The 27,325-nt window shown below is 41.6% G+C and overlaps 1 protein-coding gene across 2 annotated transcripts; it reads left to right on the forward strand.

Annotated features, from left to right (window-relative positions):
- The first annotated feature begins 1,286 nt into the window (after window positions 1-1,286).
- LOC129764260 (drebrin-like protein) lies at window positions 1,287-25,600 on the forward strand. 2 transcript variants are annotated; one of them, XM_055763179.1, is made up of 5 exons: window positions 1,287-1,863; window positions 1,942-2,134; window positions 23,976-24,026; window positions 24,297-24,460; window positions 24,522-25,600. In XM_055763179.1, exons 1-5 carry the CDS (start codon window positions 1,609-1,611, stop codon window positions 25,104-25,106), a joined length of 1,248 nt encoding a protein of 415 aa, XP_055619154.1. In that variant the 5' UTR covers window positions 1,287-1,608; the 3' UTR covers window positions 25,107-25,600. The 2 variants fall into 2 exon arrangements, with proteins under 2 accessions (XP_055619154.1, XP_055619155.1); XM_055763180.1 differs by lacking the exon at window positions 23,976-24,026 and having other exon boundaries at window positions 1,301-1,863.
- The last annotated feature ends 1,725 nt before the right edge of the window (window positions 25,601-27,325 follow it).

The raw sequence follows: 27,325 nt of genomic DNA on the forward strand, positions 1-27,325 counted from the left end.
GACAACCACATTGCCTCACTAAACGATTATCGCCACCAGACGTCGACACTGTAGCATTGTTATCGCGGATGGACAACTTTTTCACAAAACGGTTTATTTTGACCAAAGTACGTAGAATAGAAGGTAAGTGATATTTTCTGTGCATACACACGGAGCGCGCATGTGATACACACACAAAGAAATTAGGAATAAACTATCCTCAATTTGTTCGATGTTCGGAAGTTTTTTCAATATGTCTTGTTTTTAAAAGTTCAAAACATCGTACAAAGTGACAAAAACGTAAGTCGACCCGACGATAAACACGATAGTGTACCGCATTTTCACTGCAGGTAAGGTTTGATGTGATTTTTTTATCGATTTCATACTGAACAGTGTTTGTTTACTTCAGCAATATGTCGAAGTGCCACGTCCCGCGATGCCGGAGCAGAAAAATTTTAAAACTTGGGGATACTGTTTTAACCTATAATCAGCAAAGAAGACATCTTCGTAAGTGTGTTTTATATAAATTGTGATGAGAGAAACTAATCGGAGATGTTTTCAGCTATCCAATGCATTCGCTTCTTGGATCTTCCTAAACGTTCCGTTCCAATGGTTTCACACAAAATTCCAAATTTATACATTAACTTCTTGCGAAAGTGCAAAATATTTATTTGCAATCAATTCGGAATGACCCGGCGTGGAGGAAATGTTTTTCTCGTTTTCCAGAAACGCCAATTTGGTCCCGGCTGATCGGCTGAACACTCCAAACCGAAACCATTGAAAGCGTCGCGATGATTCTTGATAGCTGCTTCAATAAAAGAGAAAAAAAATCAGCAGTGTGGGAGTTGATCTTTCATCATACTATCAACGACACGAAACGAAACTGCTTCGATATAACCTCTCCACACATTTGTTCATCGGTTTTTGCGTTATTTTCATAACACAGGTGCGATAATTCCACTTTTTTCAATTTTAAAATGATTAAGTAAATTGCTATTTCATCATTTAGAAACATATTTTGAGACAGTGCTTTTGTTACAATTTAAAAAAAAATCAAAAATGTTCGAATTAATATGGATTCGATGGATGGTTTATTACAATTTTTTGCTTTTTTCATTTGCCTACCACTACTTGAACAAAGCAGGGAGGAGACTACCTTCTATTCTACGTACTTTGCATTTTGACACATAGAGCCCCAACCAAGTGCACCCGTATTGTTGAGAGAGTGAGCCATATTATTGCACAAAACCACGTGAGAGGCAGAGAGTGAGAGCACCGTCATGAAGTGCATAGCCCATACACAGGTTGCTTCTCATATCATACAGACAAACATGCGCTGAGAACATTATTACTCCGAGCGAAGAGGTCTCGTTAAACCACATTCCACTATTCGACGGCAGTGGAGAAGGAAAAAGTCTCTCGTTTTTCTTCTACTTATGTCGTTCATATTTTCGGAAAGTTTGTTTCGATGTCCGAAGAAAGATAAATAATTTCAGCTTGAATTAGACCGAGTTTGGTGCTAGAAGACGGTATCGCAGTGATGGATGTTAGGTGCATCCCTGGCAGGCCATGAAAGTTGCGTTATTGGGGTGTATTTTAGAGCGAACGGAACCGCAGTGAGCGTCGAAAATGTCAATAAATCTGGAGAAAAATCGAGAATCCATCGTACAGGCGTGGAAGGCGGTGGTTGACACGAAGAGCCCTACCGATTGGGCTCTTTTTACCTACGAGGGACAAACTAACGTGCTGAAGCTTCAGGAAACCGGTGAGGACGGCATATCGGAACTTGCTGCCGAGCTAAACTCTGGGAAAATACAGTACGGGTTCCTACGGGTTGCTAATAATGAAACTGGAATTGCAAAGTTTGTATTCATCAATTGGCAGGTAACGTATCGATATCCGTAAAGGAGATAGAGATAGGAGGTTTGGAGACAGATAAGATAACAGGTATTTCGTTTTTAGGGAGAAGGTGCGCCTACGTCCCGTAAAGGTACCTGTGCAAAGCATGTTGGGGACGTGACAAACCTGCTCAAGGGGGCCCATATTACAATCCATGCCACCAACGAAGATGATGTGGAGGAAGCACGGGTGCTGGAAAAGCTCCAGAAAGTGGTTGTAAATGATTTCAAGGTCAAAGATTACTCACAGGCCAACGGTAAGTGGCTAGAAGTAGCTGTTATTTTATGTTAATTAATTCCAATTGTTTTCTACGAGAGAGCCGTTCGGTGCGCGACGGAGCACAGTGTGCGCGGTGAAAGGCAGCACGCTTAATGGGAATAACAGTGGTTGCATTAGTCACGACGCTGTTGCAAATTAATTCCAAAGAGCCCACAAGTCGTGGGGAAAGGTTGATTTCTTTTTTCGTTCTTCACGAACGGATGGTAAACGGAACGGAGCTTATTAATTAATTTAACGCTTTCCAGGCGAATTTACTTTTTTGAGGCGTAGAGCGCCGCGCGGGTGACAGATGGGATATTTTCGGCTGCTTTCAGTTGTGAAAATTCCGTTTGATTTCTGCGCATGCAAACGAGCTTTCTACAACTGTTTTGTTTGGTAAACGGGACATCCAATGCGGGTTAATTTCATTTATCCGAGGGTTTGTTCTAGTCGATTAATTTTCTTTCTTGCCTGACACTACCGGTGACGAACCACTAATAAATCATGAAGAAGCCCAAAAAGATCAAAACTGGTATAGAGAGCTATTCATTAAATGTATGCATAACGCTTGCGTCAAAAAAGATGGATCATTTTCGGATCACGATAAAACAAATCAAAAGATAATTTGATGGGTAAATTTCTCATAAAACATAATTTTATTTATCATGTTACAAAAATATCTTTCGTCATTGCTGTCGAGAACATATTTGTTGGCATGTTTTTTAGTCCATAGTTTTATTTATAAGTTACAAAATTGACGGAGTAGACCCTCCGCTTCAGGTTTGCACTAAAACTCTCGATGGGACACCGATGAGGAACGTCCGGATGGTTGGCGGACTTCGGAACAACATCCATTTCCAAGCGGTTCATTTCCTCCAGCGACTTCTTCACGTAATGGGCGGAGATCAGGTCCGGCCAAAACACCACATCCTCTCCCGGATGATATTTTTGGATGAAGCCAGTTCATCGCAAGTCCCGAACGGAAGACGAGTGACTTTGACATTTTATTTTCGTCGATGGATAGCCACAAAAGCACCTTATTTGGGAAATTGTTGTCCGAGATGTACTTCACCTCGGAAATTACCTCCTTGGTGGGGGACGTAAAATAGCTGGTTCGTTGCCAGTTGTCATTCGGCTTTAAATATGTCTCGACGACGAGTTAATTCAACTTAGGCCAACATGTTTCTCAGAAGTTCATCAGAAGGAGTGCGCGTAATTTGAATAAAGGGTGTGTCACATAAAATTGCATCACGGAAAAAACGCTGTAGAAATTTAATTTTTAGGAATTATATCTTCAGCTTTCGCTTATAATCAGATAAGAGTGTATAGATCACGTTGGCCATGCTTCACTATCAATTTTTCGTAAATTTGGAAAAATGTCGAACGAAAAAGAGCGTCGTGAATTAATCCTGTGCACTCATTTCGAGAATCCGGAGTTGTCACATCGGGACATCGGTAAGATGCTGGGAATCGTCCAATCCACGGTCAGCAGAGTACTAAAACGATACTTCGAGAACCTAACCATCGACCGGAAGGTGAAGAACGGCAAAAATGGATGCTCCGTCAGTGAAAAAGATCACAAGCGCGTAGTTAAGCAGTTTAGACGTGATCCGAGAAATTCGGTCCGGGATGTCGCCAATAAGCTGAATTTGTCAAGTTCATTCGTCCAGCGGACCAAGCAGCGGGAGGGCCTGCGTACATACAAGGTTCAGAAGGCTCCTAACCGCGACGAAAGGAAAAACATGGTGGGGAAGACGCGAGCCCGGAAGCTGTACACCGAAATGCTGACGAAGCCGCATTGCCTGGTAATGTACGATGAAACCTACGTCAAAGCGGACTTTCGTCAGCTGCCGAGCCTGTTGTTCTTCTCCGCAGAGGACAAATTCAGCGTTCCGGAGGAGATTCGCATGCACAAACTATCCAAGTTTGCCAAAAAGTACTTGGATAGTAAGTGGTGTGGCAAGCGATCTGCTCTTGCGGAAAGCGGAGCGCCCCCTTCGTGATGACCGGCACGGTAAACGGACAGGTTTACCTTAAGGAGTGCCTACAGAAGCGCTTACTACCACTATTGAAGCAGCACGAGGGCCCGACCATCTTCTGGCCGGTTTTCGCTTCGTGCCACTATTCAAAGGACGTGTTGGAGTGGTACGAAGCCAACGGGGTCACCTTTGTGCCAAAGGAAATGAACCCGCCCAACGCACCGGAGCTTCGCCCAATAGAGAAATATTGGGCGATTATGAAGCAGGCCCTCCGGAAGAACCCAAAAGTTGTCAAATCGGAGGCGGACTTCAAGAGAAAATGGATTTCTGTTAAAAAAAAACTACAACCTGACGTTGTACAGAACCTTATGGACGGGGTAAAGAGGAAGGTGCGAGCATACGGGCTTGGGCTCGAAGTATGAATAAAAAGAAAATGCCAAAAGTTGTTTAATAGTTTTTATTTTACTGTCTAAAATTTTCAAAAGGATCGGTCTACTGGGCGAATTTCTACAGCGTTTTTTCCGTGATGCAATTTGATGTTTTTTCATTTTCTGACCATTAATCAGCAACGCCCCCCTATTCTGTACCCCATATCTAGCGTGGTGCGTCTTTCTCTACTCGAGGAATCCAGGATAGAATGGTCACTAGCCGGCGCAAACATCAGCTCGTGTAGAGTTGTCATGAGCGGTACAACCTTTGGCTCTTGTTGAATGATCAGTGGACTGCACAACCTTCGGCCCGTGTGATGCTCGCCATGAATAAATGAATAATTGTTCCGAGAACTGATTTTCTTCGTCGCTAGACTCGCAAATATATTCGGGAAAGCTTCCCGGTTTTTCCATTTTGTTTTTTATATTCGAAGCTCACAGAGATAACACAAACAAATAAACAGTTTTCATTTCTCCTAGTAATAGCAATCGTATTTAGCAATCTACGGTGCGAAAAAGATGCGATACTATAGCAACCGCGATTGCAACGACGGGTGCGCAAATCGACGAGTTAATAAATTGGCAACGGCTAAAACTTGAGACTAGAAGCCTTGAATAGTAACACATTGGTGCGGATGTCCTTAGTATCAAACATAGTAGTCACCCACACAAAACAACACACAGTGCGTTGAATGCATAGGAATGTGGTACGAAAATCATAACAGCAGAACTTAGCCATTGCAGCACTTTGGTGTGATGGAAAAGATTGTTCATAAGTATCAGAACTACTGTTTACATAAATGTCTCATGTTATTTGAATAATCGCATAAGTGTCTCATGCGACAAAATCTCCGTTCATCTGAAGCAATTTTAGGATATTTGGCATAATTTTTTTAAAAACCCCGATTTCCGGTGATTTTTCGGTTTTCAAAAAACTCAAATTTTAACGTCTGCGACACCAGTAAATGAAGTCCGAATGAGCTAATATTTTGCATAGGGTATATTATCGTGCAGATCAACATTTCGTAGTAAGTTCCGGATGAAAAATCGAGATAACTAATTTTATTGGCACCCAAAATCATACTTTTCGTTTCGTATTCCGAAAAAGTCCCAGAGTGCCGATTTTTGACAAAAAAATTTTTCTCGAGATGACACTAGATCTCGACTTTTCACGCCATTCTAAGACATTTGGCATCAAACAATTTTTTTCGAAAACCCTGATTTCCTTTACTCTCTCCTTGGGTGATTTTTCGATTTTCAAAAAACTCAAACTTTGACAGCTTCGCGTCACTCTCCCTTAAGGTGAAGGTGGAAGCTAGCCATTGTAGTAGTATAGGTAAACCCTCGTGTAAAAATGGGGTAATAGTGTTTGTGAGAGAAGAGCAAAGCACACGTAAATAGATCAATTCACTTATCAGACTGTGTGGCGCTTCATTGACACGAGTCTTTGAATACATTTGAAAAAAAAACAAATAACAATTCAATGCTAAAGTAAAATGTATGAACGATATGTTCCGATGAACAATTGCAAATATAAATATATATAGAAGGTGCATTTGCATATGATTCTGATTATACGCGAGCGTAACATGAGCAAATTTATAACACATGCGAATTGGGGCACTTTTGGTATTAACAAGTTCTTCCGCATAGTAACTCGATGTTGATAATTCCTTAATATTTTCCTTCGTTGATCGTATTCTTTTCACATATTCACGTTGGAAAGCCTTAACCCTTCTCTTCGTTGGCCGAGGCATTTAGATTGAATCTAATACTTTTCCGTTTACTGTTTTTGAAAGCATAGGCAGCCGTGGCAGTGTTCCGAGCTCTGCAATACAATTTTCTTACCCAATGTTAAATTTGCTAAAACTTACATTATAGACCCATTAAACGTAAAAATAATAATTATGTTGATATCAACACAATTTTATTCTATTGATTTTCATGACATGGAACGCTATGACTCCGGAATAACATTTTATTGAGTGGTTTTTATAGCTGTTTCGATGATGTTGTTTGGCATCAGTGTCGAAAAAATAACGATGCTTCCACCAATACAAACAAAACCATTGCAGAAGATTGAAAAACGAAAATTTAACTTTCAGAGCACTTGCTCGAGTTTTCCGACGTTCTTCACTATACGGTGCGAAAGCAGATGAAAATTTAATATCTTGTGAGTAATCGATTAGAGTTTGGTTGATATTACTTGATGGGAAGTGTGCGAAAACGATCATTTTCTTCACACTGTTTCGCAAAATTATTGATTTTCGGGCGAGAGGTGAGGGAGGGAGATGAAAGAAATGAGCGCCATTGTGGCAGCCATTTGTGGCTAGCTTCCACCTTCACCTTAAGTCCGATTGAGCTGAAATTTTGCATACGGTGTTTTTTCGAGGTGGTGAACATTTTGTATAGGGTAACTTTCTGAAATTTTAGGGTCGATTTTTTCCCATACATTCATCGGCACCCTAGTATAGTGCCGATGAATGTATATATATATAGTTCACAAAAAAAAAATTGTTTTTCATAATCTTACATAATTCCGACCAGCATGGGTATCAGTCCAAATTTAATGCCACCGCAAAGGGTTAATCACAGTAAATATCGACAAATATCACACACGGGGGAATTCTTTAGAAAGCTGGCTCTCAGTCAACTTCTCGATATGACCGTTACCGGATACCAGATACCCGGCAAGTTTCGAGGTCAGATAGGTACTTTATTTGCGAATACGAAACTGCAAAAACTGCATATGTTCATGAAGCAAATAAAGGATTACATTTTAGGGATTAATAAACACATTTCCGTATATATAGATATGATTAAATTTTCCGTATAGAATATTTCTTAATAGAGTATCAAGTTTTTTCCAAGGAATATTGAATTTTTTTTCTGTTAAAGATTTAGTAACAGAAATGGTTACAATCATGAATTTTTTGTGAATAATTTTAAAACTAATCGAGAAAGAGTAGGTACTACGAATTCGACTCACTTCACCCCAAATCAAAATTAAACGAAGCAAAAGAGACAAAACTGAACTGAACCTTACGCGCGAAGCCCACGACACCTTTTGAGACAGTTTCAACGAAGTGGCAAATGAAGATGGTAGTCAGGGTTGCGTTCAGGAAAATGAAAATCCCAATGCGAACGAAATCGACTGTTTGCGAAAACATTTCGAATCGATCGCAATCACGTTCAATGCGTTTGGAGATCATTATACTCTAAGCAGTACCCCTAATTGACAAGTTTGTAGAGTTATCGGTCCGTTGGAAAATGTATGATATAAGTCATAGTGTCAATGAATTGATGTTATGAGTTGCTATTAATTTAATATTGAAAAATAATATGATTTATCTTGTGTTATATTTCTTGATATTTTCTTAATCTCCGGTATCCGGCCGGATAGCAAATATTGTCCGGATACCGGATAGTTACCGAATATCCGTTTCATCTCTGATAAAAACCTGAACAGATCCGCATATCTCACAGAATCACATAATGGGCTTTCAAAACATGATGGCTTATTTTTTTTTCATTCGATTGTTCAGCATTTGATTCAAGTAACTTACTTATTTAATTTGACTTACATCGAATTAATTGTAGACCTCCGATTGCATAGAAGAGTTGCATTATGGATTTTTGGTTCAACTCAGTAACTAATCATAGAGGGTTTCCGGAACATGCTCGAAATATGTTTGGATGTGATCAATAAGGTCAGTCAATCTGAGAAATGAAACGTTTTGAATTCTGAATAAGTAGAGGTGGGGTGGATCTGGTACGTTTTAAAGCGTTCAGGACCCAGATGCATACCACCTTGATCAAAAAGTTCCCGGAATTTATTCAGGCAATGAAAAATACAAGATTATACATCAATATCAATATTGTCATCTTCAAAGTACTCCCTATCGACTGCAACGCACTTTTGTCAGCACGTGATCCAATCCTCGAAAAATTTATTATATTCGATTTGCTGCATACCCATCAGCGCCATTTTTCCATTATCTCATCTTGGGTGTTGAGTCGTTCGAATAGAAAAAAGACGGGTGGGTAATGTCGGGGACATAACCGGAGTGACGTAGAACTATACACAGGGGACAGCTTTTGTTAAATATATATTTTAAATATATTGTTTTATTTTCTTCTCCTACGTGAATACCTACCTATCTACCTGAAAAATGGTTTAGTTTACTGTTTACTCTTTATGAATATGTTGATGGTTCTGAAAAGAACCTTTGGTGTTGTGTTTTTGTTATCACTCGATATTCCCATCTTGTTCGGTTAAACCTTCCTGTTTAGCTATTGCGTTTGCCACTCGCCACAGCTTTCACAGTTGGAAAATTTCTTCCCATCCAGCTTGTGACATGTTGTTCAGTAAATTACATTTGATGCGACGTGCCGGAGAAACACTTTGCCACTCACTGAAACTAATTGTTGCCTTGATGAGCGCCGAACCGAAGCTGCTTTGTTCTTGATGCGGGTTTTCTGATTGTCGTGAGCAGCTTTGCAAGCCAACTCGAGCACTCCGACGGCCGAAACTCTATAATCGCTGTTAGGTATACTGGTGCTCCGGCACCAATCCGTTCGGCCTAGTTACCCTTGCCGAGCAATCAGTGAATGCGACCAACAGGGAACTGGAGACTTGCACGGTTCGAGTGAGACTTTGCCTTTCCCTTAACTTGTCCTCCTTTGTTACGTCCACGATGCCGATGCCGTACAACCACACGGGTTTACGGTTTGAAAGAAAATAAGATATTTTTTTGGGGTCCGCGTGTTTTATACTCTAGCGGTACACACTCACAGGATAGAGACAAATCGGCAGACTCAGCCAGAGGGGCGAGTCCAACGAGACGAACGAATGAACGTTAAAAGGGAGCGATGGCGAAAAAATACATTCATTACGATTTGTTCGCTCGTTGGATTCACATGCAGGCTAAAAAGGGTCCTTTTCAGGATCACAAAATTATCTTCAATCTAAAGAGTTTATTGTTTTGTTATCACTCGATATCCCCATCTTGTTCGGCTAAACCTTTTGGTTTAGTGATTGCATTTGCCACTCGCCACAGCTTTCACAGTTGGAAAATTTCTTCCCATCCAGCTTGTGACATATTTTACAGTAAATTACATTCAATGGCACGTCGCATTACCACCACTCAGTATCGGATTGGAGGTAATTTTAACCTGTAATTGAACATTTGCGATGACAGTGGTACAGTGTCGACCTTCAATGTGGGGTCATAATTTGGACCCCGAACTCTATGTTTACAAAAATGTCCAACTAAATATGTCGCATTACTGGTCCGACCAATTAGCTAAATGTCGAGATAAGTGTAAATTACTGTACTTTCAATCTAGAAGCAATTTAAGAATTGGTGAAAATCAATAAGCTCAGAACAACTGCCAAATTCACATACTCATCATATCCTGGCAAACAAATTATGAAAAAATCAATTTGTGTTTTATTATTATTTTGGATATTGTTTTAGAAAGCATTGAACTGTATTTCCTAAACTCTTTTTTGGAAGGTTTAATGGCCCTGAAAAGCGCCTTGTTTTATGGAATGGTTCAAATTTAGAAAATTTAGTACTCGTGCTTAGTTGTGCTCCCTTGGTCGAGTGGTTAGCGTCATAACTAACATGCTGGGTGTTCGGGTTCGATTCCCGTTCTGGTCGGGGGAATTTTTCGTCAAAGAAATTTCCTCCGACTTGCACTGTGATCACGCGTATTCTAGAGCTTGCCACTCAAAATGCATTCAAGGCGTGTTATTTGGTATAGAAATCTCAACTAAGTACTAATAAAAATGACGCAAGTAATACTACGTTGAGACGGCGAAGTTCCTCTAGGAACATTAGTGCCATTGAAGAAGAAGAAGTACTCGTGGTTTTGAAAAAAACCATTTCGAACGCCCTCGATGCCGCCTTGTTCTGGATTTGCCACCAAAGCAGTGTGTATAAAGAACAAACTTTTTTCTTCTGCTACCTGATGCCGTTTTGCGATTGCGTTTGCCATTCGCCACTCGCTGCAACTGCCTGTTGTCTTGATGTCCACCGAACCGAATGTGTTCTGTTCCGAATGAGGTTTTCTTATCGTCGCGAGCAGCTTTACCAGCTAACCCGATCACTTCGGCGGCCGAAACTATATAACGCCGGCTAGATGGACTGGTGCACTGGTACTAACGCGCTCGGCCTAGCTACCCTTGCGGGGAACTCCAGATCAACACGGTTCGAGCCGGATTTTGCCTTTCCCTTCACTTTTCCTCCTTTACCATGTCCAGACATGGCTGCTTGGGTTGGTTTGTTGATGTGTTGTGATGCGAACCGATGTGGTGTACGGTTTGAATGAGAATGATCGTTACGGCAGCGGAGCGGGGATTTTTAAGCTGACTGGCTGGCTCGAGAATTACGCATGTGTGAGACTGCGACCAATGTTTCGTTCTTTTTTTTTCTTTTTCCTTTCCAATCGTGCTTCATTCTATTTCGCTGCTGCTCTGGTTGCCCGTTTTGGTCGGTTCGATTTGAGGAGCACAAAATGGACCAATCAAAAATGGGCACATAGTGCATTTTGACAATGCTTGATATTTCACAATTATTCAATTATTTATCTCAAGAAAAATGAAATGTTATTCGTTATGATAGACGCGTAGATATATTTCCTATCAATTGATGCAAAAACCTTTGCGATCTATTGAGAAATGCTCGAGTTATAAGCGTTCCAAATCTTGCATTTTTTCCTACTTGTTCAGTGCCTAGATTTCCATTTCACCCCCTATATCTTCCGGTTAGACGTAGTCCTACGTCAAAAAGTCGCAGGGAGCCAAATCAGGTGAATTCGGTGATTGCTGAATGTTATTCGTTTCGTTTTTAGCCAAATATTCACGAATAACGATTGATTTTGCAAATTGTACAAAATCGAGGCACGCATAGTAGCAGATGTACTCATTACAGCGTAACTTTTAGAAATGTAAAACTATCACACTAAAAATTTTATAGAATGTCAATGACAGATGTGCTAACCTACAAAACAAATGAAAAATAAGAAAACGGGTGACTGGGAGCGCTGGGTGACTGGATGGTGATTCCGGAAACTTTTGGATTAAGGTAGTATATTCCAGAAACAATCCCGTCCGTATCTCCTGAACTCTACACCCAACCAGAAATCTGTTGCTGAGAAACACGCCGTCCAATTTTTATCACATGCGGGATTCATTTTTGAGAGTTGGGATTTTAGTGAAATCATGCGGGAAAAAGTCGGGAAACATGCGGAAATTCAAAAATTTAGATTGAGTGGTCACCCTGGACTTAGCAATCGTGCGAAATATACCCTGTACAAAACGCTCATGAGACTGATTGTCTTCTACGGGCATGAAACTTGGACAACTCTCGAAGAGGACTTGCGAACACTCGGAGTCATTGAACTACGTGTACTAAGCACCATCTTTGGAGGTGTGCAGGAGGACGATGTATGGAGGCGAAGGACAGGACATGTTGCAAGAATGAATATCCTGCAAAAATATTGTTCATCAGGAATCGGGCTGACACGAGACGACGGGGAGCGCAGCGAGCAGGGTTGTTAGACCAAGTGCAACAGGATATGGTGGGCTCGGGGAGCCCGCGGAATTGGAGAGATATATCCACGAACCGAGTTAATTGGATATTGTGAACCAGGCCATGTTGTAATGACGTAATGACAAAATAAATAAAAAAAATTGATCCCAAACTAAAAACTATCTAAAATCTAAATTGTACGGTGAGCTCAGCATCCAGAAAGTTACGAGTATTGAGCGTCATGACCAGAGCTTGGAAACATTGAGCTTGTTAAGTAATATTTACAATAGATTTTCATCAGTGTAACGCGATCATTTTGTTTTTCGATGCTGCTCATTCATTCGACGTCCAACAAATTTACAACTGTGTTCATTCATATTCATTCTGTGCTATCTGAGCTTCCATGAAAGTTCAAATCATGAGAATTCATTCACATTCATTCATTACCATTGAATTGTCAGGAATGTTGAATTGTCAGGAATTTTTGAAGTCACTCCGAAATGGCAACCCAAATCGGTGGTTGAAGCGGAAATGCCAAAAAAAGATTTACTAATGGTTAAGGATTGCATAGGCTTTGGACGGCAAGGAAGCATTCTGAAAAATCGATCCGAGTAGCGAATTCAAACTTCGTCAGCCAGAGTTGGATGTTGGCATTATCATCCGCCATTCCTATAACAATTTGACCCGTCTGCGAAAAAAAGCTCGAATTATTCCCAATGCAGTCGTGTCTTGGACACCACCCTTCTATTTTTTTTTTTGGTTACGCGATCTTTGGTCTTTTTAACCCAATTTGCTGTATAAGTTTAATCATAGTACAAAATATAGCTATACCTATTTGGCTCATATTCCGAACAAACTCAAATTCCGAAACTTCATTTAGAAAACTAAATTTATTGAACATCAGTGATATAAATAATAGGACAATGAAAACCCCGATATTCTTTAGCATCTACCCTTCAGTATAAAAACATTTATAGGTATCAAAACTACATTTTTGTTCAGTAAATTTAGCTTTTGAAATGAAGTGTTCGGAATCAAAATGGTACTTTTCCACATCGGAATTGGAGTCCTTCGAAGCATTTTTGACTAATGGAATTGGAACTGCATATTCACTATCTAAAATTAAAGCATTTTAACTGAGACGAAAACCTTGCTTGTTTGAACAATTTGAAAACGCCTCTTCCTCGGCTCACATCGTCGACTCCATCATACTCCGCAACGCTATCCTAATTTGTTGTCACTATTATGAATTTTCTGTACTTCCTCATCTTCCTCACCGAATTTTACCGTTTCGTCAGTGTCCGAGAACGATGTTGATATTGAATGAACTGGTATATTAATATCAATGAATGGCAAAACTAGGGATATTTCCTCTTGCTCACATTCCATGAACCCAGAGCAGAATGAAAAAGATAATGAACGAAACTGAATTAATCAACTGTGAGTGGCCTGCTGTGATTGTGAGGCTTGATGTTGGTTCATTTTCGGTATCCCGAATGCAATGGTGTAATGATCGAATGTGGTCTGAAATTCAGCTGAAAAGATTGATGCGGAAGAGATATTTCCAAGCACTGGTCATGACACACTGGACGAGTGTCTTTTGCTTGAATATTAGAACTCTAGAAATGATTGTTGGTTATTAAGGGAGAGGGAATGGGTTCAGAGTAATTCATTTTATGAAGAGGGTTATTAGTCAGTTAGCGCTCAACTTCCGAGTCGATCAGTCGATGTTCTTTAGACGAGAAGATTTTGGAAGTCGATCACGGACTATTTTATACGGTTTTTTGTCGTTTCCTCGAGACGTCGCATTTTGCGATGCCGCGCCGCGAAAATACATTTCGCGTCGACCATTCGCAGTTCCCGAAGCTGCTTTCCCATGATGAAATCCATAATTTCGTGGGAAAAGAACTAGGCCTCACGCGAGAAAATGTTCTCCAGCTTCAGCCAAGCAGACGACTTGGATGTACATTCGTGAAAGTCAACAACCTCCAACTAGCCGAGAAGATAGTGGAGTAACACGACAACAAGCACGAGTTCGTATTCGACGGAAAGTCATACAAGCCAAGAATTACGATGGAGGACGGTGCGGTAGAAGTCAAATTGCTTGAGCTACCAGAAAGTGTCACCAATAAACAAGTTGCTAATTTTCTTGCCGAGTACGGTGATGTTATTAGTGTTCGTGACCTACTATGGGATGACCGTTTCAGCGTCTTTGGTGGTATTAAAACCGGAGTTCGTGTTGCTCGAATGGTAGTCATGAAGAACATACCATCCCTCGTGACGATCCAGGGCGAAGAAACTGCAGTGGGTTATAAGGGGCAGCGGCAGACCTGTCTACACTGCCATGAATTTGCACACATTGGTATTCCATGTGTGCAAAACAAAAAACTGTTGGTACAGAAGCTCGCAGCAGACCTGTCGTATGCAAGCGTGACGAAGAGTAAACCATCTCAACCACAACAGACTAAACCATCCAACCAACGTAAACTGTCATCAGTTTCCTCAACACGGATAACGAAGGACCCGCGTGTAGACGGATCAAGCGATATATCGGGTCGAAAATTAAATCTCCTTCGAGTAAGTGAGACACAAGATACATGTTCACAACCACAACAGAATAACACGTTGCCACCCCCCGCTGCCCCTGCGACAACGATCAATTCCACAACACACGCTGTAGTACAACTCTCGCCAATCACGATCTCGAACGCCATCACATCGCATCGCAGACCCGATGGCAACGAAACGGATGGCTCGCAAACATCTCAATCCTCGAACACTCGACGCCTGCGTAGACAACCGCCGGGCAAGAAAATGCGTCACTCCGTAGAAAATATCAGTATCAGCGATCACGAACACGTCAGAATCTCCGACGAAGAAATATTATAAGAATGGAGAACGTCAGCTGTAATATTGCAACGATAAACATCAACACCATCACCAACCAAACCAAGTTAAACGCCCTTCGCACATTTGTTCGCTCAATGGAGTTGGATATTGTGTTTCTACAGGAGGTTGAAAACGAACAGCTCGTCTTGCCCGGCTATAACGTTGTCTGCAATGTCGACCATGCGAGGAGAGGAACGGCAATTGCTCTGAAAGATCACATCAAATTCTCACACGTAGAGAAGAGCCTGGACGGCAGACTACTCGCACTCCGTGTGCATAACACTACATTTTGTAATGTGTATGCTCCATCTGGTTCTGTTCTTCGGGCAGAAAGAGACCGCTTTTTCAACAACACCATCGCTTATTATCTTCGTCGCCATACCGACCATACTATCTTAGGTGGCGATTTCAACTGTGTTATCCGACAATGCGATGCGACTGGACAAAACTCGAGTCCAGCTCTCAAAACAACCGTTCAACAGCTACATCTGCATGATGTGTGGCAGCAGCTTCGTCCACGAGAGATGGAGTACACATATGTCACACACAACTCGTCGTCCAGGCTCGATCGGCTCTACGTAAGCGATGGTCTCCGAGAACAGCTGAGATCAACAGCTGTTCATGTATGCTGTTTCTCGGATCACAAAGCAGTCACTGCGAGAATTTGCCTTCCTCTCCTTGACAAAGCGCATGGTCGTGGCTTTTGGTCCCTCCGTCCCCATCTCCTGACTACAGAGAATATAAACGAGTTCCAAATTCGGTGGCAGTATTGGACTCGCCAACGGTGGAATTATCCACCATGGATGGAATGGTGGCTGTCGTGCGCTAAGCCTAAAATAAAGTCATTTTTCCGATGGAAGTCCAAAATAGCTTTCGACAACTTTCATCGGGAACAACAACGTCTGTATCACCTACTACGGCAAGCGTACGATAGCTATCAAAACAACCATGCCATGCTCACCACTATCAATCGGTTAAAAGCAGAAATGCTAGCACACCAACGATGTTTTTTCCGAAATGTTCGTGAGAATAAACGAAACCTTCGTTGCTGGTGAGCCGTTATCGACCTACCAGTTGGGCGAGCGTGTGCGTCGAAAAACCGTCATCGAGCGTTTACGAAATGAGAGAGGCGAAATTATCGGAGATTCTACTTCGATACAGAATCACATGGTCGAATATTTCACGAATCTTTACGCACCAGGGCATGTAGAAGAGGGAGAAGGAGGCTCTTTCCAATGTGACAGAATCATCCCCGAGCAGGATGCCGTAAACGAAGCCTGTATGAATGACATTACCACTGCTGAGATATTTTCAGCCATCCGCACAAGCGCATCGAAGAAATCACCTGGGCCAGACGGGCTGCCGAAGGAATTTTTTCTGCGTACATTCGATGTAATACACCGTGAGTTAAACCTTGTCATCAATGACGCAATCAGGTCAAACTTTCCATCCCAGTTCGTCGATGGAGTGATCGTGCTGGTCAAGAAGCGAGGCGGGGGAGACGACGCGCACTCCTACCGACCAATCAGTCTGATAAACTACGACTACAAAATTCTCTCTCGTATTTTGAAACGGCGGCTTGAAAATGTACTTCAAGCCCATGGTGGCGTTTTGAAAGAGTGGCCAGGGGCACGCCTGAATGAAAACAAAACCATCGCAATCAACGTCGGCTGCGTAAACGATCCGATAAATGTTCCGTGGCTTCGCACAGAAAACACCGTTAAAATTCTTGGAGTGTTTTTCGAGAATTCGATACGTTGCATGATGAAGACGAATTGGGACCTACTTGTGACCAGCTTCTCGCGCTTAGTATGGCTGCATTCATTACGCAGCTTATCGTTACACCAAAAGGTAACGCTGCTAAACATATTTCTTTCGTCAAGAATGTGGTACATGGCAGCAAATTTGCACCCAATGGCAGTTCACGTGGCGAAACTGACGGCCACTATGCGAAGATATCTTTTCCGTGGTACATGTGCAACCATTCCAATGGAGCAACTAGCGCGTCGACGGGAGGATGGTGGCCTCAACCTGCAATTGCCAGCGTTGAAATGTAAGGCGTTGCTTATCAACCGTCACTTACACGAAATAGTTTCCCTTCCCTATTATAATTCCTTCCTCTCCCAAACAAACGTCCCCCCTTCAGATCTTCCCTGCCTAAAGCTCATCCTGAACCACTTCCCAACTTTCCCGTTCCAAATTCGACAGCAGCCTACCGCCAGTCTTATCCATCGATTCTTCGCCGAACGAACAGCAAAACCAAAAGTTGAAACAGCGAATCCTACAATTAACTGGCCCCGGGTGTGGAAGAATATCACTGCTCGGGACTTATTACCTTCACAACGCAGCATTCTATATATCTGGACAAACGAAAAATGTTCACACCGACGACTGATGTTTGCTATGAGAAGAACGGACAATGAAATGTGTTTACACTGTTCTGCGAGTATTGAGACAATAGAACACAAATTTTTCGGCTGCTCGAGAGTACGAGACGCTTACAATGTGCTACAGCAAAAGCTGCAAGTGGTAACTGGCAGACAACGAATTCTTCAATTCGACAATCTCCTTCGGCCCTCACTGGAGGGGATAGCAGCGAATGAAAGAACTCTAATAATGAAATTGTTATTGATATATATCACCTTCATTGATAGCAGCAATGATAGGATTTTTTTTTTAATTCGTTTATTTTTACAGGCTCAGTTACTTAAGTTTAAAGGAGCCGAATTCTTAAATATATTTTTAAAACTATATATATATAGAAACAATTTTCTTACATCTATGGTTAGTAAGGTGGAAAACCGATTACTCGCGGTGTACTCGAGTTTAGAAGGGTGACATATTTTTAGGAGAAGGATGGGATATAAGGAAATTGTAACAATGTTGATGAGCACTCAATTCTTAAATCTATTCGTATATCTATAGTTTATTTACATTTCAACTTATTCTACTATTTATAGCAAGGGGACGAATTACCCGCAAAGGAAGGAAAGGAGGGTATAAGAATGTAGGGACAATCACACACGAAGATCTATAGCTTTAAGGAAAACATATATATGGGACATGTAATCAAGGTCTAACCGAGCCAACACATCTCTCACCGGCACATTGGGCTGTCTTCCTCGGGCCCGAAGGGAGTTTTCTAAATTCGATCTGGCGACCAGATACACCTCGCACGACCAAACAATGTGCTCGATGTCGTGATAACCTTGGCCACAAACGCAGAGATTGCTGCTGGCAAGATTGAAACGAAAGAGTAGTGCATCTAACGAACAGTGATTGGACATGAGTCGGGAGAAGGTGCGGATAAAGTCCCGACTCAAGTCTAGACTTTTGAACCACGGTTTGAGGCTAACCTTAGGGATAATCGAGTGAAACCACCGGCCCAATTCATCTTCGTTCCATTTGCGTTGCCAGTTAGCGATGGTATTTTTACGGACTAAAGAAAAAAATTCATTGAAGGCGATTTGACGCTGATAAATATCGCCTTCAATTGCACCTACCTTTGCCAATGAGTCAGCCCTCTCATTACCCGGAATTGAGCAATGTGAAGGGACCCAGACAAAGGTAATGACATAACAGCGTCTGGATAAAGCACTCAAAATTTCTCGTATTCTCTCAAGGAAGTACGGCGAGTGCTTTTCCGGCCTCACTGAACGGATAGCTTCGACAGAGCTAAGACTATCCGTTACAATGTAATAGTGTTCAACAGGTCATGAGGCGACGCTGTCCAGCGCCCAGTATATCGCTGCCAATTCAGCAATATATACCGAGCAAGGATTCTGAAGACTGTGTGAGGTGCTAAAAAATACGTTGAACACTCCAAATCCTGTGGACTCATTCATAGAGGACCCATCTGTAAAGTACATATTATCACAATTGATACGCCCATACTTTGCATTGAAGATTGTAGGAACGAACCCCAATCTAAGATAATCTGGATTTTCATGGATTTTCTCCTTCATGAACAGATCGAAATGTACAGAGGAAATGATGTAGTCAGGAAAACAAACACGGTTGGGAATATACGAAGAAGGAACAACCTGCATAGAGGTGAATTCATGATATGAATTCATGAATCCAGAATGAAAATTTAGCTCGATCAATTGCTCAAAATTTCCGATCACCAATGGATTCATAACCTTACACCGGATGAGGAACCGAAGAGATAATAAATTGAAGCGATCTTTTAGTGGGAGTACGCCTGCCAAAACCTCGAGACTCATGGTATGCGTTGAGGGCATACATCCCAACGCGATACGGAGACAAAGATACTGAATTCGCTCGAGTTTAATGAGGTGTGTTTTGGCAGCTGATTGAAAACAGAAACTGCCATACTCCATCACTGAGAGAATAGTTGTTCGATACAACATTATAAGATCTTCTGGGTGGGCTCCCCACCAGGTGCCGGTAATTGTACGGAGAAAGTTTGAGCATTTTTTACTCAGATACCTAATATGGGCCCCCCAAGTACATTTGGAGTCGAACCATACCCCAAGATACTTGAATGACATAGCATGAGTGATCGGTTTACCCAAAAGTTGAAGCTTTGGTTTTGCTGGTCTATGCTTCCTAGAAAAAACCACCATCTCTGTTTTCTCCGTGGAGAATTCGATCCCTAGCCCAATGGCCCAGGTTGAAAAATTGTTCAAAGTATCTTGTAAGGGTCCTTGCAGGTCGGATTCGTTTGATCCTACGACAGACACCACTCCATCATCTGCAAGTTGTCTTAGGCTGCAATTTTGTGTAAGGCAATTGTCGATGTCGCTTACATAGAAGTTGTACAAAAGGGGGCTTAAACATGAGCCCTGGGGGAGGCCCATGTAAGAGACCCGACTTACTGCCGAATCTCCGTGAGAAAAGTTCAAATGTTTCTCACAAAGCAAGTTATATAACATATTATTCAATAGAGGCGGCAGACCCCGAGAGTGTAATTTGTCTGACAAAACCTCTATTGAAACAGAATCAAAGGCCCCCTTTATGTCCAAGAATACTGAAGCCATTTGTTTTTTTTCGGCGTAAGCCATTTGAATTTCTGAAGAAAGCAACGCAAGACAATCATTCGTCCCCTTGCCCCTGCGGAACCCATATTGTGTATCTGAGAGTAGGCCATTCGTTTCAACCCATCGATCATGGCGAAACAAGATCATTTTCTCCAACAATTTCCGTATACAAGACAGCATTGCTATTGGGCGGTACGAATTGAAGTCGGACGCGGGTTTTCCGGGTTTTTGAAAAGCTATAACACGTACTTGTCTCCAATCATCTGGAACAATATTATGCTCCAGAAACCGATTGAATAAGTTCAACAAGCGATGTTTCGCCACATCAGGGAGATTTTTCAGCAAGTTGAACTTAATTCTATCCGATCCAGGCGCAGAATTGTTACATGAAAGGAGAGCAAGAGAGAATTCTACCATCGAAAACTCGGAATCAAGATCGCACCTATCTTGTGGTATATCTCGAACAATTTTTTGCACAGGAGCGGAATCAGGACAAACCTTCCGTGCAAAATTCAAAATCCATCGATGTGAATATTCTTCGCTTTCATTCGTTGAAGAGCGATTTCTCATGTTTCGAGCCACTTTCCATAATTTTTTAATTGACGTTTCTCGTGACAAACCTCCCACGAAATTTCGCCAATAAGCACGTTTTTTCCCTTTGATCAAGTTTTTAAATTGATTTTCAAGGTCCAAATACGTCTGAAAATTTTCAGGGGTTCCACGTTTCCGAAAAGCTTTAAATGCATTCGATTTTTCTACATAAAGCTTGGAACATATGCTATCCCACCATAGATTGGGAGGCCTTCGACGAATAGTGGAACCTGGGATGGGTTTCGTTTGAGCGCGAACCGCGCTGTCATAGATCAAACGAGAAAGGAAGTTATACTCCTCCAATGGAGGTAAACCATCTCTGGAATTGATGGCTAGAGCAATCGCGTCCGCATATTTTTTCCAGTCAATGTGTCTTGTGAGGTCATATGCCATGTTTATAGATTCAGAAGAATTCGACCCAATGGTGATGGAAATTTTGATTGGCAAGTGATCACTACCGTTGGGGTCCTGGATTACATTCCACTTGCAATCTAACGATAGTGAATTCGAGCAAAGCGAGAGGTCAAGAACACTTGGGTTAGCAGGAGGTTTAGGCACACGTGTTGTTTCCCCAGTGTTCAAAACGGTCATATTGAAGCTGTTACAAAGGTCATATATCAACAATGAACGATTGTCGTCGTACTGTTCCCCCCAGGCAGTTCCGTGAGAGTTGAAGTCTCCCAAGATCAATCGTGGCTCAGGAAGGAGTGAGCACATGTCATCAAGTTGTTTGCGGCTAACCGCAGCTCTCGGAGGCCAATACAAGCTGACAATACAGAGGTCTTTGCCTCTGATATTTGCATGACAAGCAACAGCTTCGATCCCTCCAATAGGTGGAAGGTCAATTCGAAAAAATGAGTGGCACTTATTGATCCCCAAAAGCACCCCTCCGTATCTATCATCACGGTCCAAGCGTATAATATTAAAATCGTGGAAAGAGATATCATCTCGCGAAGAAAGCCAAGTTTCGGACAGAGCAAAAACATCACAATTGAAGTTATGAATTAAAAATTTGAATGTATCCAATTTAGGGATAAGACTACGACAATTCCACTGAAAAACAGTGATATCTCCGACCTCTCTATCTAAATTAGACATCAAGAGAGATAATCATTGCAAGGAGGGGCCATGTTTGCATCAATTGTTGCAAAATTGTCTTTAATACTGGAAGCATTGAGATGACAAGGGTTCTGATGGAGTCAGAAACATTAAAACACTTGAAGATTTGGTCCAAAAGGTCAGACAACTTTATAAATCCCGATTGGGAAGTTGAGCTGGACGGAAAAATAGGGACAGTTGGGGTTTTTGATGTCCCCTCGAGTGCTGGGTCGTTCGAAGATGAACTATTCCCACGGAAGCCAGGAGGAACCTGATTTTGCTTGTCCGCTGCACTCGATTTTTTAGGCAAGCTAACTGGGGGTATCACCGGGGGGACTTGTTCTTGAACTTTGGGAGTGGTCACATTTTTGCGCCGGGGATTCCCTTTGAAAATAAACGGTGTGCCCCCGCTAGCTGTGTCCGCTTCCATTTCATCAACTGGCAACGTGGAAAAGATATTGTGTGTTGAGATTGGTTGTTGTTGTTGTTGGGCCAGTGGAGAAGCGCCCTTTAAAATTTCCGCAAAAGTGCGTTTCGAGCGTTCCTTTAAAGAGCGCTTCTGTTTCTCCCAGCGACTCTTGTAAGTTTCACAAGCTGAGAGCGCGTGTGGGGATCCTCCGCAATATGGACACTTATGCTCAGTCGCACTGCAGGATTTCCCCTCATGTTGCTCTCCGCAAGTGGCACAGCGCTCCTTGTTGGCACAATAATCTGAAGTGTGACCAACTGACTTGCATTTGTTGCAAGTCATGGGCTTTGGCACGAAGAGTCGCACAGGTAGTCTCAATTTGTCCACCATAACGTAGTCAGGGAGGGCGGCACCAGCAAAGGTGACTCGAAACGAGTCTGACGGCGTAAATTTAGTTTGGTCCCCATCATGGGAGAGTTTCCCGAGTTGGCGACAGTCCAAGATCTTTACTTCCATTGAGGGAAGCTTCTTGAACTTGCCTTTTCCTTCTTTTTTTTATTTGTTCGCTCGTCAGACCCGTTTCAGTTATCACCCCCTCAATTTCTACGTTATGGGAGGGTATAAATGTTCTATATTCGAGAGTGAAGTGTTGGTCAGCAACAATCTCGTTTGCGTGTTTCCGTTCATTCACGACAACCCGCAATTTGTTCGGTCTAACCCTGCGAATTTCAGATACAGAAGTGTATCTGGCCAGATCTTTCATGATCTGAATCACGTTAAGGTTTTTTCCTTTCGGTTTTGGCCGGAGGAAAACAACCCAAGGGCCAGTTCCAGGTGCATCTTCTGGATAAACTCTGACACGTGGAGCGGAGACAACAGAGGGAGAAGACGAGGACGAGGACGAGGACGAGGATTGGGTTGGATCGGAAACATCAGAAGGGGGAAGCAAAATCGATGATGGGAGAGGGGGAGTGGAAGTAACAGTGGGTTCAGAAGGGTGGCTTGCTATTTTCTTAGAGGGGGGCTTGGAAGGATGAGCAGATTCGTCCCCAGAAGAATTATCTTCTTTTTGAGGGACTCGTTTATGTTTTTTCCCAGATCTTGAATGGGATTCATTATCGGAGATCTCCATTTCTGGAGATCCTCCACTATTCTCCATTTTACAAAAATTTTTGTCTTATTTCTAATCTATTATTGATTTTAACAATAATCCCAAAAAAAAATATAACAAAACAAACAAACAAAAAATTATGATGATAATATTAAGCAATGAACATATGAGTTGAACAATAATATTAATATTAAATATGTGTACCTTAAAATAAAAGTTGTTCCGATACTGCGCTCTACTGCCCTAACCAGGGAGAGACAGAGGCTACGCGCTATGGATCAACACAATAGCGCAAGAATAGCTCACACGGTCACGTGATGATAATTCCCGTTAACGACAGCCACACGATGGCGATCCCGTTATGCCAATGTTCAACAGCCGCCAAGGGCTGCAAGCTGCCAGAGCGCTGCTTCCTTTGTTCCACTTCACAAAAGGTCAATTCGAAAGCGGACAGCAATGACCTTCACTCGTACACTATACCAATCACACAATAGTAAAAGTGGCAACGCACAATAACGACACTCATGATAGGATTGATATAGATGAATTAAAATTTAATTTTGAAGTCGAGGTCTAAACAATTATGTAAATAATTTTTAATGAACAAACAAACGACAAATAAACGTATTATTGAAAAAAAAAAATTAGTATATATTTTATAATATTTTTTTCGCATTCAAGCAATTGAATTGCTTGGTGAACCAAATGCCTGTGGAATTAATCGATAGATAGGCTCGATTTTTAGCACCTCAATATGAGACAACAGTACTACAAGCCATACTACATTTTGCAGGGCAGCTGCGTGTGTCCTCCCTAACTAAAATGTGGAATACTGCAGGATATGGTAATGCAGGAATGTACCCGTGTTCGAATTTGAAATTTTGTTTTCAACAAACTAACATTTTTCGTGTGTTTTTTTTTCTCTACATAAATCTTCATTGAGTTCTTCACCTATAAACAAAGGTGTTTCTATCATTTCATTTGTACCATAGCGATGTATTCTGAGCAAAATATGTGCTTTTTGAAGACGTTAAGGTGTGGAGGGGTTTGAATTCACTACCAAGAAAATTCGGGTCAATATATGAACGCATTTTATTGGTTTTCTTCACCTTAGACACTCCGAATCCAGTGGGCACCAACTACTGTCGGGTCATTCCAACTAAGGAGATCAATCCGGCCGAGAGGGATGAGTTCTGGCGTAAAGAAGAGGAAGAAGAGAAACATCGACTGCAGCTGGAATACGAGAGGAAGTTGAGCGAAACGGTGAAACTTGAGGAGGTATGCGATCCGAGCGATCCTGCTAAGATTTGCATGATCCATTTAAACTTCTCTTTCCTAGGAACGTAGACGGCGGGAGGAGCGTGAATACGAGAAACGAGAAGCAGCACTCGATAGTCCTCAGAGCCCGGATAAGAGCTACGCTCGACAGGCATCTGACAGCTCTAAAATAGAACGAGAGCGGGAAATTAAACAAGTTGTCGAAGCAAGTGGTAAAGTGAGTTCGGCAAAGGCTCGGTTTCTGAGCAGTACCGCTCAGCTAAGCCCGACACATATTCAGCAGCAAGTGCAACAGGAGCTTGTTTTGTCTCCGGATTCCTCGAACGAGGAGAGAAGCCTTATCAATGAACTTAAGGCAGAACTGGAAGTTGAGGAGAGCACAGCCATTGGTGGTGCGATTCCGGAGGTGCAAGCCGAACCTGTGGAGTTTTTCGATCCGAATGCAACCATCGATCTGTCGGACGAAGATAATATGATCCGAGCGAGGGCACTGTACGATTACCAGGCGGCTGATGAATCAGAAATAAGCTTTGACCCTGGCGATATCATCACACACATTGATCAAATTGACGAAGGTTGGTGGCAAGGATTGGCGCCGGACGGTACCTACGGTTTATTTCCGGCTAACTACGTCGAGTTGATTTAACCAGCCCGCACAAGGATTTGAACTAACCGAGCAAAACCGAGTCATCCTCCTTACACACACATACACACACACACACACACACAAACATCCACGCACTTATGCAGAAAATCATGGTCATCACATTGTCTAACGTGTATTAGTCTAGGATTTAAAATCGCCTCCCTAAGTAGTATTTTACTCGTTGTCACTTATCTGCGTATGCCAGAAAAAAATCGTATTATATTATGTTTTATGTAGATGAAACTATTATCATTTATTTACGGTACTAAGTCGAATATGATTCGTAATCCATTGGATGCAATCTAGAAGTTTATAAACACAATTGTAACATTCGAACAATTGTCTATACTTCACTTAGGTTGTAACGTTTCAACGGAGATAAATGTGGAATGCACATTTAAACATTGTTATTAGGTGCTCTTTAAAATTCTACCGACAAGAAATGAGATAATTCATCTTATTATGCAGCGCAAAATGTAATCACGAAAGATAAACTGTGGTTGTTTTATTCGCGAATTGAGAAAATCATGGTTATGGTAACAAATTGTAGAGTGGTGACCTTCTGAATAGCGTATTCAACGAATCTCTAAATTCAGTTTGTAACCATGGGTTTTGCGTCACCTGCGAATTACGTTTTCAAATTGTTTATATTTTTGACAATAATAGGTGGTCTTCAGCTGAGCGGTGAAACTTATCAGTCTGCGTTCCATCTGAGTCTTCCGTTTTATTCACTAATCAAATGTTCATTCTAGGGTTCTATGTCCATTGATAGCAGCACGCCACAAATAGTTATCCTCATTGCCATTCATATTTTTTTCTTATTTCGGAAAAAAATAGTTGTTCATCCTAAGTGGAAAGTTCTTTGATCCACCGATAAATTCGTAGTGCGCAAAATTGGTCAAATATAGAAGACACTATCTGGAAGTTTTTAGAACACGTGATACAACTGGCATATTCATGTCATGGCGACATGATTAGCTTCCTAACTATTTATTGGCTATGTTAACTTTGCCAACAGAGACATCATCAAGGATCAATCAGGTCTCCTAAGTAGAGACAAATTTTCTAATAGAAAAATATGATGAATGTCAGCTAACTGACGGTTTTTTTTTATCCCGGTTTTATTTTTATTACTTTTATTACGGCTTTTATTACAGCACTTTAATTGTAAAGGCGGCTCTTCATCTATTGTATTTTTTTCTTGTTTTCTCCTCAGCCACTACACAGTAGTATGCGAACGCTCACTGCTCCAACATATCTGCTCTGATGTTATTGTTTTTATGATCAACTAGCTGACCCGGCAAACTTCGTCCCGCCCAAAATTTTTTTTTCCTTATCACATCCACGTTTTCTTACTAAGCGCACGTTCATGGGTCCAATCGCAGAACTGTTCATTGATTGATCTTTTAATTTACCCTTTAAAATATTTTTTCACTATAAAATTTCAGTACTTCTACCAAAACTCGACAACCACTTGCAAATAACATGTTTCTCTGTTACGTGGAATAAATGTTTGATACAGGAAATATGGTAGAATAAAGACAGCACTAAATCGGATAATTCCTTTCTCGAGTTTTGCTCTTAGCAACACATTCGGTGATCCATTTTTATTCACATAGATAGAAGTAGATACAGGAGTGCGATTTATCACATTCAAATCCATTTCCACTTCCGAACAAAATTCGATTTCGTTAGCGCAAACATCAAATGGACTAACAACGTTTGTCACTATGTTATTGTAGAACATATGCGAATCGAATTCTCCTAATTTTCCCATTTTCCTTCAGAGTTTTCCAACTGTCATGTTTGGTTGGAATATTTTTGGTTGAAATATGTATATTATTTTTACGGGACCCGCTTTGCATTTCACAGGAGGGAGGAAACATCATAGAAACATCTCTCGTACCCAAAAACCTTCACATGCCAAATTTGGTTCCATTGGCTTGATCAGTTTTCGAGTTATATAGAAATTTGTGTTTAATTCGTATGGCAGCCCCCCTCTAAAGAGGGGGGAGGAGTGTCAATTCACCATGGAAACGTTTTGTGCCCCCTAAAACCTTCACATGCCAAATTTGGCTCGAATTGCTCGATTGGTTCTCGAGTATACCCACATTTGTGTTTCATTTGTATGAAAAACAGGAAGTGGGTTATATCTATGGTATAACCGCAATGGTGACGTAGGACTATCATTGATTCAGTGATCATTTGTTTGAAGTGGA

Source organism: Toxorhynchites rutilus, chromosome 2, assembly GCF_029784135.1.
Source record: "Toxorhynchites rutilus septentrionalis strain SRP chromosome 2, ASM2978413v1, whole genome shotgun sequence".
NCBI lineage: Eukaryota > Metazoa > Arthropoda > Insecta > Diptera > Culicidae > Toxorhynchites > Toxorhynchites rutilus.